A 16,532-nucleotide genomic window follows, 5' to 3' on the forward strand; every position below is an offset into this window, starting at 1 on the left:
AAAGTGATGCTGACAAGGAGAAAGATATTGTTTTCCATGTGAGGTTGGGCTTTGAACAGAGATACAAATAAAACTACTGTAGAGCAGAAAAGGAAAAAAAAAACTGATAAATTTTTATGGCTTCATCTCTCTGTTACCAGCTCATATTTTTGATTGCCTATTTCATTTCTTTAAACATATTAAATCCTTTTAGAAATTAAAAAAAAAAAAGAGGTACTTTGTATGGGCGCATGCCCGGAAATATACACAACCCATTCTGCAACCTATGACGCACAGCAACTGAGTAGCTGTTATGACGGAGGAGAAAATGCCTCCCTTCATGCTAACCTTGGGCAGGGTTCTAAATCCTTCCCAGAAATCCTTCCTAAATCATAATCAATGTCCTCCATATTCTCACAGCATATTTTCCCCTTTGTCATGGAATTCAACACATAATTCCTTACGTGTGTCTGTTTGCTCAGACTGTGAATCTCTGCAGGTCAGGGCTGTGATTTCGTCCTACAGAGTCAAAAAATGTTTGAATACAGAAGTGGGGAAATGGTAGGGTATTTGGGTAAAACTGAAAGGTAGCCTGAAAAGAGAAAAGCACAGTAGCAGAGAAAACTTCAGAGTTCTTTTCTCTTACAATTCAATACCACAAAAACAATTCAGTTAACGAACATTTGTTGAATATTTACTTCACACCAAGGGATATAAAATCAGACAGCAGACTGCCCTCCAGACGTTTCTAGCCCATAAGGACATGAGATGAGGACATCAGGGCACATGGTAGGTAGGACCATGGGGGAGGCCAGCCCAAAGGGCCAGGGAGCCCGGAGGAGTAATGGACTGAAACTCAGGTGGAGAATGGGGGAGGAAGAGCAGGGCTGTTAGGAAAGAGACTTCCAGAAAAAGAACATGAGCTAAGGTTTGAAGGTTAAGTAGAAATTAGCTGGATAACACCATAAAACGAGTTTTTGCTATATGGAATTTTTTGTCATATAGTGGAATTTTCCCATTAATATAATTTTTCCAAATATATCAAGTAAAAAAACCTAAACAACTACTTACAGTTAATTATAGGGTGGATTCTTTCTATATTATCAGAAATGGCATCTTAGAAAATTTTACATATTTCTATTTCTCTATATATTGTTCTACATGGGTCAGAGAGACTTAATGTTATTCATAAAACATATATTTATTGAGTACCTACTAGTACCTGGTACCCTTCTACAGATCTCTGATACTCATCAAACAAAACAGATAGAGATTCCTGCTCTCGTAGAGGTTGCATTATAGCCAGGATGCCATAGGGGCTTACATTCAGCCAGATGTCACACAACGGCATCCCATGGGCTAGATTCAGCTCACAGACATGGTTTCTATTTGAGCCAACATTTATAGGTTGGGAAATTTCATACAGTAATTTGGATTTTCTGGCTTCTCTCAGAAAAAATCAGAAGATCTGACATTACCTCATTAGCATTCCTTCATGGCAACACTCGTCAGGAGCACAGACTCTTTTTTAACACCCACCACTCATGTGACCCATGCATGCACTGCCATCTGGCCAGCTTCACTAGTTTATTCCCTGTCTGACCTCTATAGACATCAGCATTTGTGAATCCTTTTAAAATCTAATACCAAAACTTTAGTTTGAGTTACAAGAAATCTATTGCTTTATGTATCTATTGCACTTTCCAGTGAAGAAAGGATGAACTAACATTGTATGTGAGAGCTCATGAGTTGTAAACCTTGGGAAATAAGTCTGTAAACCTAACTCGCTTCATTGAATCTAAGATGTTATCCATTATTGAAGCATCATTATTTTATATACGATGAAGAAGTACAAAATGATGCCAATTAAACGATGATGCACCGTTGAAGGTAAGTAAGACACACTGTGATTTGGATTTTGAGATACAACAATGATGTACATCTTAGAATCAATAAGTTACAGTAACTTTTTACATATAATAGTCACCGATATTATAAGTCTTACATATTTCATACAAATCTAACATAAGTAATAGGCTTTAAACACTAGATTTTAAAACATGTGACTGACAAAACCTTTGCTGATTTATAAAGGGAAAGACTATGTATTCATTGGTGGACAACTCTTTGGTGGGATAACATGAAAATATGGATCTGCTTATACTTAAATAATAACATTAGGCCTTTGCGATTGCTGAACTTGCTATCTATTTATTATTTTTTGAGGTTCAAGGAAGACAAATTCATAAAGCACACTAATCCTAGGTGTATAAGTTGATGAATGTGTGCGTGTGTATGTGTGTGTGTGTATTTTCTCCCCCTTATAACCACCACCCAGATCAAGACAGGGCTTTGGAATGAAATGGGCAGGTTCCATATCTCGATCTGAGCAGCAGCTACATGGGAGTACGTAGATTCCCTCTTTCCCCTCCCAGCCAATTCTTCCCACTCCTCAACGTCTGCCAAGCTGATCACTATTTTGATGTTTATCATCACTGACTATTTTTTCTGTTCTTGAACTTTGATGAACGGAATCGTAAAATATATATTTTTGTGTCTACCCTTTTTTTTTTTTGGTTAACATAAAGTCTGCGACATACTTCCTTGTTGTTGTGTGTCAACGGGTTTTTTTTTTTTGCTATTTAGTATTCCATTGTATTAATCTTCCACAATATATCAATTCTCCTGTTGACGGACATTTGGGTTGTTAACAGTTCCAGGTTATTATGAATAAAATTGCTTAGAAAATACTTGTACATGTCTTTCGAGGGAGGTGAGTAGTTATTTCTGCTGGGTGTATACCTAGGTATGGGGTTGCTGAGTCATAGGGTAGGAATGTTTAGTTTTACTGCTAAATTGTTCTCCAAAGTGGTTGTGCTGATTTTGAGTATTTGTAAGCGTTTGTGAACGCAGAATGCAAAGGTCAAGTTGTAAATAGAGCAATGATTTAGACTATGTGGACTTTTAGGGCACTGATATGCTGAAACTCTTACATGTCAAACTCATTTGTGTCTGATAATTATTATAAAATTATTATTTTTATAATTATTATTATAAAGAATACCACTTTACTTCTTCACCAGGAATTTTTCAGAGAGAAAGTTAGTCAAGAGATTTAAATTTTAATTGTTGTGTCGATTCTTGCTTATTCTTATAAAAATTATTCTGTGAATATTTAATTAAAGCCGTCATCATGTATTTAGCATTTAGTTTTCTTCCCAGCTAAAATCTGTCAAGAAATAGGTAGGTGAAGGGAGGGAGGGATAAATTAGGAGTTTGGGATTAACAGATACACACTACTACGTATAAAATAGATAAACAACAGGCCCTACTGTATAGCACAGGGAACTACGTTCAGTATCTTATAATAACCTATAATGGAAAAGAATCTGAAAAAATATATACATGTATATATAACTGGATCACTTTGCTATATACCTGAAACTAATACAACATTATAAATCAACTATACTTCAATTTAAAAAAAAGGAAAAGAAATAGGTAGGTTATAAAATTAGAGGGAAAAAAAAAGACTTTTTTTTTTAACACCTTGGAGGAAGTTCCAAAACACAGAATTTTGCAGGGGAAGGCAGAGAAGTGAAGAAAATGTGAAGTGAATTATGCTTAGGAGAACAATATAAGCACATTTGAACAGTACATGTGATTTTCAGATATCATACACATATATGACACACAACTCAGTTTCACCTGCTTATATGTAATATAAAGCTCCTACTAGGGAAAGTTCCCATTAGGGACAGTTTCCCTCTTGTCCCTTCCCTACCTTCTGATTGTCCCCTTCCTTAGCCTTGTTAGGCTCGCTTTGAAAAATCCTCCAGGACCCACCTGCCAAGTTACAAAATTACCCACGCCTTCATTCAGCTCTCCTTTTTCTCACTTATTCTCAAGGAGCTCTCTCTAGTTTTTCATCTTCCCCACAGGTCAGGGGCACTGTATATGGCTGTGTCATTGATGTCACATACAAAGGTGCCCAGTTGGGGGACAAATGAGTGATAGAATCAACCCTAATTGCCAGAGGAAGGAGCACCTTTTGTAATTATCCTTCTAAAGAGGGTGGCTTTTTAAATTTGCACAAACAGGCCATATGTGTTCACAATGGCTCTGACATACGCCTTATTTCTTTGACCTGCTGCAGCTCTTGTTTAATTGCTTTTTTTCCCCCCGTTTCTTACCTTCCCTCTCAAGAAAGTTCTACCTCCTCTATGAACAAAGATACAAGTTTGGGATTAAATTCTCAGAAAAGGAAGTGAACATGCTGTGGTGTATGTGTGTTATATGTATGCCTATTAATACAAAAGACTTCACAGCCAAGGTAAAGTAAATGTGGTGACAACTAAGTCATAGTTTAGAACGATGTTCAAATTAATGATCAATTCAAAATATTCTAAAAGACAGAAATGAGGTGAACAAGTGTGCTTTCTCCTTCCCTCTGTGTTAGACTAGTTATCTATTTACACCTTCCCTTGTATGCACAAGCTAAAAACTTGATTAATGTCCTCTTTTCCTCAATGCAGGTGAATTTAGCCCAGATACATTTTTCTCCCATAGAATCTTTACATCTTCTAGTCTTTTTTTGCAAATGTAATTTAGTATTGCTTTTCAGATGAAATGCCATCAGGTCTAAGTGCCATGAGAGAGACAGTGTGAGGAATCTAATAAGGTAGGCTGTCAAATGACCTATTTCATCCAATTCTCTTGGTCTGTACAATCTTTTAAACAGTTTTCCAAAATATCGGCATTTTATAAAGTACTACAGGCTATGCTATCCACAATGCAAAATATCAGACTATGTCCAAATTACCTGTCAATTATCGACAAGTTTCAGAAAATTGAAGAAAAAAAATAGTAAAAGCTTGGGAACACACAGAAAGATTTTCAAAAAAAAATTTCCTTAGTACTGTGTGTATCTCTGTGTACAGCTCTTACTTAGAATGATTTTACTTTAACGCTTGAGAGTGGATATTCTTTTTTTTTTGTTTGACCAGAAAATACAACTTTGACATACAGTTGAAAATATATGTGATTTTTATCCCTTCTGTTCTACCTCCAATTCTACCAATTCTATATCAAATAGGAAAAAATATGGAATCTTGAGAAATCTGAAATAATAAAAGGAAAGATTGCTTAATGGCAGAATGTATTTTAAGTGATAAGCTTTTGCTTCTGGTTTATTATTGTAATAAAACGAGATCATATAAAGCATTACTTTTTAATGCTGGAAAAGCAGGAGCAAAATAAATCAAGCAAATGCTACCTGAACTTTATTATTTCTTGCCTTATAAACATTTAACTATATAAAAAATTAAAATGCTATTTTATATTCAACTGCTTCTAGTTTTTCATAGAAACTACAAAATAAAAGAACCAAGGTGTTTCCCTTGTTTTAACAATTGACTGCATTAAGGCTAAGCCTATACTAGCAAAATTATGAGAATATTTAAACAAATATTTGGTGACTCAAGTAAAAAAGAACCACATTTGCTTTAATTATCAGACTATGTTAGATGATATTTGAGGAAGGGGGTTTCTAGTTTGCTCATTTATCTGCCTCAGTGCTTGGTTTTATTCTTTTGGTATAAAACTAAAAAAAAAAAAAAAAAAAGAGAGGAGACATCCTCCTGCTGATTCCTATTTCCTCCTTGGAATGATGAATTATAAGGATATTACATAATTGACTTAACAAATGAATGTGAAAAAACAAGCACCATATCCTCTAGAGAGAAAAAGCTCTGTCTAGAACATTAAAAAAAAATATTAGGTCAGTGCCAGTGGTGGCAAGCTCACTCAATTTTTCTACTTAAAAATAAGTCAGGTCAGGTAGAAAAAGTAGATGTATTTTAATGTAGCAGGTAGTGGTTTTCCTCCCCTGGATGCCTTATATACTCCTCCTAGAGTGGTGACTAACTCAGGGGAACAGAGAAGTGAGCTGGATCAGCATCCTTGCCCCTGGGAGATGGTCTCCAGGGACTGCATCACTGGTACTCCCTTGCTCTCTGGCTTCCCACTGGGTTTAGTCACTGAGAAGTCAGGACAAAAGATAGGAAGGCAAAGTATTTATTGTATGTTCCCTCATTGCCAAGTCATAGTTTGGCAGTGGCTGGGTTGCATTTCTCTACCTAACGCCACAGATCCTGATGGGTGACCACGCACCTAGGGCTACTTCTCCTGCCAGGCTCTGGCAATAGTCCCCTGCCCCTATACCCTCAGGCCTAGGTGCGGTACCCAGATGTTAACCCTTGGAGGCTTCTCCTTCCCTTGGTCATCCACTTTATCCTGCCCCATATTTTTGTAAATAGGACTATTATTAAACTCTTCATTATCCCTTTAAAATTTGTTACAATTTTGGTAATATTTATCACATAAAATTTTACAACATAAAATTTACCATCTTAACCATTTTTAAGTGTACAGTTCAGTAGTGTTAAATACATTCATATTATTGTGCAACCAATCTCTAGAACTCTCTTTATCTTGAAAAACTGAAACTCTGTACCCATAAGACAACTGCTCATTTCACCTTCCCCCAGACCCCAGAAACCACCCTTCTGCTTTCTGTCTCTATGATTTTGACTATTCTAGGTACCTGGAATCATATAGTAATTTGTCTTGTTGTGACAGGCTTATTTCACTTAGCATAACATCCTCAAGGTTCATCCCTGTTACAGCATGTGACAGAATTTCCTTCCTTTTTAAGGTGAAATAATATTCCACTATCTGTTTATGCCATATTTTTTTATCCATTCATCTGCTGATGGACTCTTGGGTTGCTTCTACCCTTTGGCTATTGTGAATAATGCTGCTGTGAACATGGGTGTACAAATATTTCTTTGAAATCTTGCTTTCAATTCTGCATATATAACCAGGAGTGAAATTGCTAGATCGTATGGTAGGTCTCTTTTTAAGTTTTTGAGGAACCTCCATACTGTTTTCCAGAGAGGCTGCACCATTTTACATTCTTACAGTAGTGTACAAAGGTTCCAATTTCTCCACATCCTTGCCAGCACCTGCTATTGTCTGTTTGTTTGTTTGACAGTATCCAACCTAATGGGTGTGAGGTGGTACCTCACCAGGGTTTTGATTTGCATTTCCCTAATGATTAGTGATGTTGAGAATCTTTCCCTGTTCTTCTTGACCATTTGGATATCTTTGTTGGGGTCTTCATTATTCCTTTGAAAGGGTAATGTGCTGAGATCCTGACTGATACAACTAGGATTGGTATTAGGTATAATATATAAGAAAAATGCTGGTTAGCTTTTCCTTCATTTCCAGGTAGGACTGACAAAAAGGTGATTACATCTAAGCAAGAGACATTTTCGTAGAGGATTTAGAATATCTTGGGGATAAACACTGTCATAAGCTTCTTGGGGGAGGCCATGGAGTCTTTTTACAGTCTATACTTGTTAATCCTCAAAAAAAGAAAAAAGAAACTAAAACACTCTGTTCTGGATGATTTAGAGACTGACCTACCTGGAAGCAAGGGTTTTAGCAGATGATATCTTAAGGATGTTTCCAGGTTTTTGGTTCTTTGCCCACTTTTGGGTTGATCATTCAATAGTACTTAGTAGAAGACTCAGCCCAGAAATGCTTAATGATATGTGAGAGGAAACAGTACAATATTCCTGCCAAATTCTCCCTCGATGAATAAATTTATATAAAGCAAACTCTATGCTGGCTGATTCAGGAAATGGAGGAGGGAAGGAGGTTGAGGAGAGGGTGGTGGTGGAGGGGGAGGGAGGGAGGGAGAGAAGCAGTAGTACAGGTGGTGACCTTTCTTCACTACATGGAGTAAGTTCACTTGGAGTGTCTGATTATGGAAAGAAAATAATAAAGTTGAAATAGATTTATTTGGTATGCAGGAAGATATCAAGACAAAGGTTCACCAGGTGCTGGTATAAACATTACAAAATGAAATCATTCACTTTTATTAAACTAAATTCAAATTAAAAATAGTATTGCATGTATTTGGCAGAACAAAATGCTCTTCTTTGATTTTGACATAAATGGGAAACAGTAATTTAGATATACTATATTGAGATCAAATGGCTTTAAATAGGCTCATTATCAATATGTTTAAAACACTTAAAAATGAGTCCTAAACATCTAACTGAAATGTTTATGTACTTAGCTTGAGTAATATCCACTTCAACAAACTGAAGCATGCAATATGTTTTGAATAATTGTTAATTTATGCTAAGGTAACAACTGTGTAATATAACTGAAATCTATGTTAATAGAAGATAAGGAAAGCCCTTCCAGCTATTTCTATTACAAACAGCAGGCTGCAATTTTCACCCTTCTTCCTTGTGTAAAATATGACTTTAGATGTTTGTAAAAGCATTTTCTGTTAATTTCTGAAAATCAATAATTAGCATTCTCAGCACCACACAATAAAAATAACACAACGAGGGGAAAAAGCACATCTCACATAAATGACACACATCCCTCTTTGACTAACTGAATTATTTATGCTTCTCTGTGGATGATTGATGACCATGGACTAGCTAAGGATTGCAGTAATTGGGAGAAAAGATAAACCTAAATTAAAGATTCATTCACTTATCAAAATTAAATGTGTCATTAATTTCCTTGATACTAATTTCTATATAGAAACTTTATTCATTGAATCATCTCAATGCATGCCTTATTGCTGTGGATGAGAAGCACATTAACAGATATATTTGAACTTATACTCTTACTAGTTTTAGGGATCATAATATTCTTGTTGTTTCCAAAATGACTCTTTAAATGTTAAATAATACCTAATGTGTATTTTCACTCCGATAATTTAAAATGTAGGGTTTTTCTTTCTATTTTAATTTGGCTTTTGAATTTGTTAACATTTCTAGCTCAGCAAAATTTCTAGTAATTATAGGGGAGAAAATTAAGATGGTTTAAGAAATCTTTATCAGCCCTTTTGTTGATCATTTGTTGCCATCACGTCTCAGAATAATTGCCTAGGAGAAGAACCCTGAACCTCCCTCATCTGAAGACAATTGGGCATCATGGCACCAGTAAATAGACAATATTGTGCTACAACCCACTCAAGCGATGCAGGAGGGGGTGTTGTTATCCCTTGTCAGATCAAAGAAAGAAGTCAGAAATGGGGGAAGGAAAGAGGGATAACAAATTCACAGAAAGAATAAGCAGTGATTGTAGAGGCCATCAATGTTGTCGCTATAAATACCTTCATTTACATCATCAAGATGAAAAGTGGGTTAATTTTTTTCCTTATGAATTTTATGAGTTCATCTTCTAGGAAAGCCAGCATTGCAGATGTTTTGGTTAAAGACACATCTGTCTTCTTGGTTCTTGACAGCCCTATCATGTCAGTTCTCTGTAGTAGCAAGGAATGTTTCAGCAAGAAAATAAAGTGAAAACTGAAGTGATCTATTCTACTTCCTATGGGCATATTTTCACCATAGCAGATCCAAAGGACTACTCTGTTATCCCTGTCAGATCAAAGAAAGAGATAAATGAAGAAAATATAGCCTAAGATTAAGAAATATTAGTAACAGAAAATCAGACTAAAAATACCACATTTTTATGACTACTGTTAACATTAAAATGTATTCAATGTTTTGATATTCCCAGCATAAATAGATAAATGAGTAGATATGTATAAATAAATAAATGTTGCATTGCCCATATGTTCTAATAATTTTCCAGCAAAACAGTCTTTTATGGTAGGCTTATGTGTATACCTCTCACGGTCAAAGAGAAGTCATTTAAAACATTTTTCAACTTGGCAGTGTCGACTATAGATATGACGGTATAGAGAAATAAATTATTAAAACAGAAGTTCTTCCAAGATACTTCATTTAATTATGGTTTAGGGTAGTAATAATCAATGTCCATGGTAGTGCTTTATACTTTACAAAGCATTTTTACATATCTTTTCTCATATGATCCTCAAATACAGTCCTATGAGGTAGATATCATTTCTGTTACCATATTTTAGGTGGTTAAACAAAGGTCCATTAAAGTGACTTACTTATGTCACTCAAATAATAATGTTGGAGCTGTGATATAACCTATTATCTGATTTCCATCTTTCCACCATCTTTTATTGACTGCTAGGTACCACAGAATCATACTCTGAGGCAGATAGGCTGAGTAATTATATCCATGACGGTAAGAGTGATAATTTTTAAAAACAATTTTAGAATAAAATATTTTTCACTCATCGTAAGAGTACAGTAAATAATTGTTGCGGCATTTAATTTGTAATCTCTACTAACCAACTATTAACTATGGCATAATCTCCTAGTGCCTTTGGAACTCTCAGAAATTGATAAAATTTATGTTTTCTGGAAAGTGATTAGAACAAATGATCCAAAAAAATGACTGATAAAGATTTCTTAAAGCTACCTTAAAATTTTCCCTATAGTTACTGGAAGTTTTACTGAGTTGAAAGTTTTAACAAATTCAAAAGCATAAACGAAATAGAAAGAAAACCTTACAGCTTAAATTAGTAAAATGGAAATGCACATTAAAAGTCCCCTAGATTTAAAGAAATTATTTTAGAAGTAAGAAGAATATCATCTCTAAAGCTAAGTAAGTGTTCTGTTGTTTTGAAATTCCTAGAGAATTTTTTTTCAAAATAAACCTGTTTGAACATTCTCCCTGGTTATTCTGAGATACACTCTGGATGGAGGAGGGGGGAATGGAGAGTGGATGGGGCTAGATGGATATGGTATGTGTATCTGAAAATAGTAAAGGGGGGTGGCGATAGGATATTGGTGAAATAAGAGGTAAAATTTTTGAAACTGGGTGATAAGAACACCCAGAGGATTTGTTGCATCATTCTCTCTACTTTTGTAGGAAAAAAAAAAAAAAAAAAGAAAAAACTTTCCAGATGATTCTAACACACCTTTAGTAGAGCAGTGCTTCTTACACTGTAATGTCTCAAACAAGTCATCCAAGGATTTCCTTAAATGCGTATGCTGATTTACTAGGTCAGGGAGGCCTGAGAGTAGAGTCTGAAGTTCTAACAGGTTCCCAGGTGATGCTGATACTGTTGGTCTATGGACCGTATTTTAGTAGCAAGGAGTTAGAAAACCATGGGACCAGACACTTAACAAACCAGAATAGCTTATTCCCCAAGCAGGTCATAGGATGAAGTTCTTGGCCATCATTTGGTAAGTAGAAATATAAAGCAAATCACATAATTTTTACTAATATGTAAGAATGGATAAGAAAGATATTCAGTATCATGCTTAAAAAATACTGCTCAAATAGTCAGATGAGCTCATCTATGAAAAAAAGTGTCTAGAAGATTATGATAAAAACTAAGACTTAAGACAATTTAAATAATATCTAATATCCAACAGATCTAGTGTTTACATATTACGAAGAGCTTTGTACCAGAACGGTTCTGTCATGTTTCTGCCCAGAGGCTGTCATGATAAAGTTTATTATCAATTACTGCTGTACAAGTATAAAATAAGTTAAGCTGTCATATTTTTCTCAGCCAGAGATCCTAAACTGTCAAAGAATGTCAATTTTAAATCTGACATAGAGAAGAAAATTATCTGTTATTCTGACCTCTAATTTCTTGACATTTTAATGCCATAATTGCTGTGGTTAGTGCTGCTTCATGATTTCACCTGTCAAGGAAGAATGAATCAATAACCTCAAGCCATTTCTCAAATTTTAGCACTAACTTCAAAGCTCAAAGTTCTAGGCAGATTATGGGATATATATGTATGTATGTGTGTATATATATATATATATGTGTGTGTGTGTATATATATATATATATATTTTTTTTTACAAAAGGGACATATGTAGATTTTTGTATATTAAATGTTTCCTCTTTAAATCAGTGTTTGATTAAGGTATTAAAAAATCATCTTCCTTAGGCTAGTTGGAGTTTAGTATAACTGTAGCTTTCCTTTTTACCTTTGTGAAATATAATGATCTTCACATTTAAAAAATACTAAGATAAACATTATCAAATAAAAGGAATGCACCGAGCTCAATAGAAGGCTTAACATTTTGAACACTATTTTTTCCAAGAGCCTCTGTCTGACCATTTAGGTGGGCAGCAACTCTCTCAAGTCACAGCACCGCAGAGCAGACCTCTGGGAGCTCAACGCTGATGCTCTGATGGAAGGTGGTGTGCTTTGCACAGCACCTCCTCACAGGGGGAGTGTAAATGCAAAGGGGAATAAATGACCAGGAGATACTGACTACGCTATACTTCATTCCACTTATCCACAGGGCTCTTTCTTGTGACAACAGATGCTAGATGCTTCTATGCTGGCAAACGTATGTTCTGTACTATTCCTCCTTTGCAGAGAAAGCAATGGAGGAAGAGGGACATTAAATGACTTGGCCACATTAGGAAGCTCACAGGATTTAAGTGGGTTCTCACCTTTTGCAGGTTCTTACCTGTTAATGCAGAACTTTTTTGTATGGAAATATGTTAGTCGTGGGGTAGAGGAGGTAAGGGTGGGGAGTGGGGAGAGGGACGGTTAACTCATATTCCTTGGAAGGTCATTTAATCTGTTATGTCTACAATGTACTAAGTGGTTACCTAGTGGTCTTAAGGACCACTTAAGTATCTTCCTAAGCAATCTTGAGTTGACATAGGGCCACTGGGTCAGTGTGAATGCCTCTGCTGGTATGTGCTTGAGCCCATGCTGCCTGGCGGAAGGAAGGTAACAGCGTTCCAGGTATGCGCTCCCTCACCTAGTATTCTGAGAACTGACAGAAGAGTTTCTGGGTGAGAGAGATGGGTGAGGGGCTTGGGGAGGGAGGACATATATGCCACAGAATGACTCTGGGAGTTTCTCTAATGGAACCTCAGCATTCAGCAATTATGCCCTCAGACTGGGAATGCTGGAAGGAGAGTCCTGGAGTAAGGCACTCCCAGTCTGCATCACTGTGAGGTAATCAGGAGCTGTAATGTATTATTGTTCAGATTGCCTATATAATGACAAACATTGTGGCTGAACCGCTCCTCTCCAACAGAATATTTTTTTAATTATGCATTTTCATGTAATGTTTCATTAGGAATTTCTAGAGTTTGACAATTATACATAGTTTTTATTACTGTCCAAAGCAATGGTGTGCTATTTTGTAGAAGCAGGTATTTTTATAAGATTCGAGTAATAAACACTATATCCGTGTAAAGAAAGTCTCAATCCTAATTCCATTTTCTTTCTATTCTCTCATTTATCTCTTTATTTACTGTCATTTGAATATGAAAGATCTGCTATTTTCAGTCAATTTTAATGCTGCCTTGCACTTTCATTATGTACAATATGCTTAAAATATTTTTATTTTGCCCAAGAGGATTAACTTGTAACTTTCTTTATAAGGACAGCATGTTATAATGGACAAAAATGTATTCTAAAATATTCAGGGGCAAAAATGTCTATGATATTTAAAAGTCAAAAAACCATTTGGAGTTGGTCTTGGAATAAAAGGATAAGCTATTCCAATTATTTTCTTTTTTATCTGATTCTAAAGGTATTGGTTCTGAAAGGAGAATATAGTTGGTAAGATGTTTATAAAATTGGGCCATGTGTTAAACAAAGGTGTATTGTTAAGAGAATAATTAAGCTCAGAATTAGAATCCCCAGTTGTGTACAAACTAATCACATTATTTTGTAGAGAAAATCCCTTATTTCACCAACTAATTTTATAATATCTGGCTCCTCTCTCATTCATTCATTCTCTGTCCCTATCTCTTTCTTCCAGCTTCAGGCAATAATCCCATTTCCTTGTGCACACAACATGGTATAACACTGCACCTAATAATATGCTTGCAATGTGTTCTCCAAATATTTAGCCCTAAGAATCCAATGATCAATGATCATGAGGCTCTTCTCTTCCCTTTCCTCTTCTCTGCTTGAAGCCATACAAACGGAGTCATTTTGTTTTTATAGACGTCTGTAGGAAATAACTTTATGGATGTAAATTTTTCTTTTAGAGCTTTATTTCCCAAATCTACGAGTTTTCCACCTCTAAAATTAAAAATAAAAAAATAAAAAAGCATTCCACTGACTGGAAATGGAGAAGTGATTACTTCTTTTGCATAAAGCAGATGGCAGATATCTGGTAGAATGGAAGACTGGAATACAGTTTCCTTGAAGCAAGACTCATCTAGCAGCTGTTGCATCTTCAATCTTTTCACCTATCTGAAATAATTTTGTGCAACGTTGAAATGATTTAAATAATATATTTGATGAATATTTTCATAAAAAATAATTATACACATACTATAGTACATAATTCCCAAATGTTAGCTATAAAATTTCAGGGTGAGAACACACAGGAATAAGATACTATAACCTCATATATTTTATTGATGCATTTTTGAGAACATACAGGGATAAAATAGTATAACCTCCTCTACTTTACTGATGCACTTTTGAGAACATATAGGAATAAAATACTGTAACCTTATCTTTTTTTTTTTGATGCATTTTTTAAGTATTCTGTCTAGAAGACTGTAATTCTGCTTTTATTAAAAAATAGATACTGGCAGATTATTTTAATGTGAACTATTCATATTTAAATACTCAACTAGGTTTCATTAATTAATAACACACATAAGGCATTAAGCATTTTAGTGAAGATGCTGAAGTAAAACAAACAAAATAGGAATATTGAAGTGCATTGTACATATCTGCATTTCAAAAAGGAACTACATGGTGGTCTCATTACTTGTTTTTGACATATAACACTCACTTTTCCACATTTGTCAAGAACCTGAAATCTATGTTTTCTAAAAATTTACATTGAAAGGAAATTTATACAGAAAGAGATGCAAAGCCACATTTCTGCTGAAGGGATGACAGAAATTTTCATAACAATATTCAACTTATTACCTACCTCCCTCAGCACAGGGTCAGTGATACTGTCCAGGTTCACAGAGCCTTCATAGGTTAAGTAGTGAAAAAGATTTAGAGCCCGGACTGCTTCTGGTCCTCGCTGCTTGTAGCCAAATATAAGGTCAATCCACTGATGGAGTTGGCAAGAAACAAATTCACTTTCCAGGGCCTGAAATCAGTCAAGACAGAAATAAGACACCATGCAAATTTCCCTTTCTCTTACTTTGAAATATTCTATATAAATAAGTAGAACACATTCTTTGCATTCCTGTATTTTATCTGTACGTATTAAGACCTATTCTTAGGAGTGACAAAATACAACCTCTAATAAAACAGAGACCTAAAAGAAAATTTTCTTTCTAAAATACTTAATGTTCTCTTGGCTTAACTGTATATGTGATGTGAATTTTAATAGTAAATAGATTTCTTAAAAAGACACATTCATGGGGGCTTCCCTGGTGGCGCAGTGGTTGAGAGTCCACCTGCCGATGCAGGGGACACGGGTTCGTGCCCCGGTCCGGGAAGATCCCACATGCCGCGGAGCGGCTGGGTCCGCGAGCCATGGCAGCTGAGCCTGCGCGTCCGGAGCCTGTGCTCCGCAAGGGGAGAGACCACAACAGTGAGAGGCCCGCATACCGCAAAAAAAAAAAAAAAAAAAAAAAAAGACACATTCATGTTTAAAAGTAATTTGAAATGCCTGTTTTAATGCTATTTACAACAATTTCATTTCTAATTTTTAAATATTAGTTTGAAGCTAAACAATTTTATTAGAAACTTTGATACGTACTTATTTTCCTGCCTGAAGTCTTCAAATTTACCTCTAAAACGGAATGCCTTCCTTCTGTTATGAATGAGCTCTGCTATTACACTGTTTAGGAACCAGTGGGTAATTTTAGATGTTTGCTAGCCAGTGGAAAATGAATGGAAATTACTGAGAGCCAGTGACCATACGAAACCTCCATAAAGAGTCAAAAAAAAAAGAGACCTTTTCAGTTCCTAAGAAGCCATCATAAACTTCCTAGAGGGGCCCTGGCAGGTAGGCAAGGAGTTCTGGTCACACCTGTGGTATGAGCAGTGACAGGCACAGTGTAGCTCACTGTGCCTCTCACCTCCTGCACTCATTCATCATCAATTTCTTATTGATTGTAAGGACACACTGATTTCAGCAGCATGAGGAAAAAGCTGTAGAGCTAGCTTCTTAAATTTCAACTATGCAAAGCTGTAGAAAACAATTTTTGAAATTACAGCTGTAACTAAGTATGTGAATGAAGTCATTCTTTGGCTGCGTGACCCTGATTTCTAAGGTGCTGAAACCAGCTTGGATTCACTTAATCAATAAATGGTTTCTTAAATTAACCCTCTGGTAATTATATCAATATTTCATTTTTTTAATCTACAAAATATCTGAGTGATAATTTTCAACTTTTCCCGTGATGACATTTAACTAGTAACTTATTCCCCTCAAACTCCCTTTTTATCTATTCCTTTTAAAAATTTTGGTATTTTATTTACACCAGTTATTGTGGACGTTTCTCATTCAGAAATATAAACAATTAGATTTTATAAAAGGCTAGTTTTCATACTAAAACTAAACAGAATTTCTATACTCTGTATCTCATTGGTCTTGACATAATAGTTTGGACTAGAACACAGGAAAAGGGACTAAAATACAAAAGAGATGTTGGTTAA

General features: G+C 35.4%; 1 protein-coding gene across 7 annotated transcripts in view; it reads right to left on the minus strand.

Annotated features, from left to right (window-relative positions):
• Window positions 1-16,532, minus strand: part of NBEA (neurobeachin) — a 630,249-nt gene that overhangs the window by 26,006 nt on the left and 587,711 nt on the right. For all 7 annotated transcript variants that reach the window (XM_067713386.1, XM_067713385.1, XM_067713382.1 and 4 more), the window contains one exon: window positions 14,845-15,012. In XM_067713386.1, coding sequence (XP_067569487.1) covers window positions 14,845-15,012 — 168 coding nt within the window. The remainder of the gene's footprint in view (window positions 1-14,844; window positions 15,013-16,532) is intronic.

This window comes from Pseudorca crassidens, chromosome 18 (assembly GCF_039906515.1).
Source record: "Pseudorca crassidens isolate mPseCra1 chromosome 18, mPseCra1.hap1, whole genome shotgun sequence".
In the NCBI taxonomy this organism is placed as follows: Eukaryota; Metazoa; Chordata; class Mammalia; order Artiodactyla; family Delphinidae; genus Pseudorca; species Pseudorca crassidens.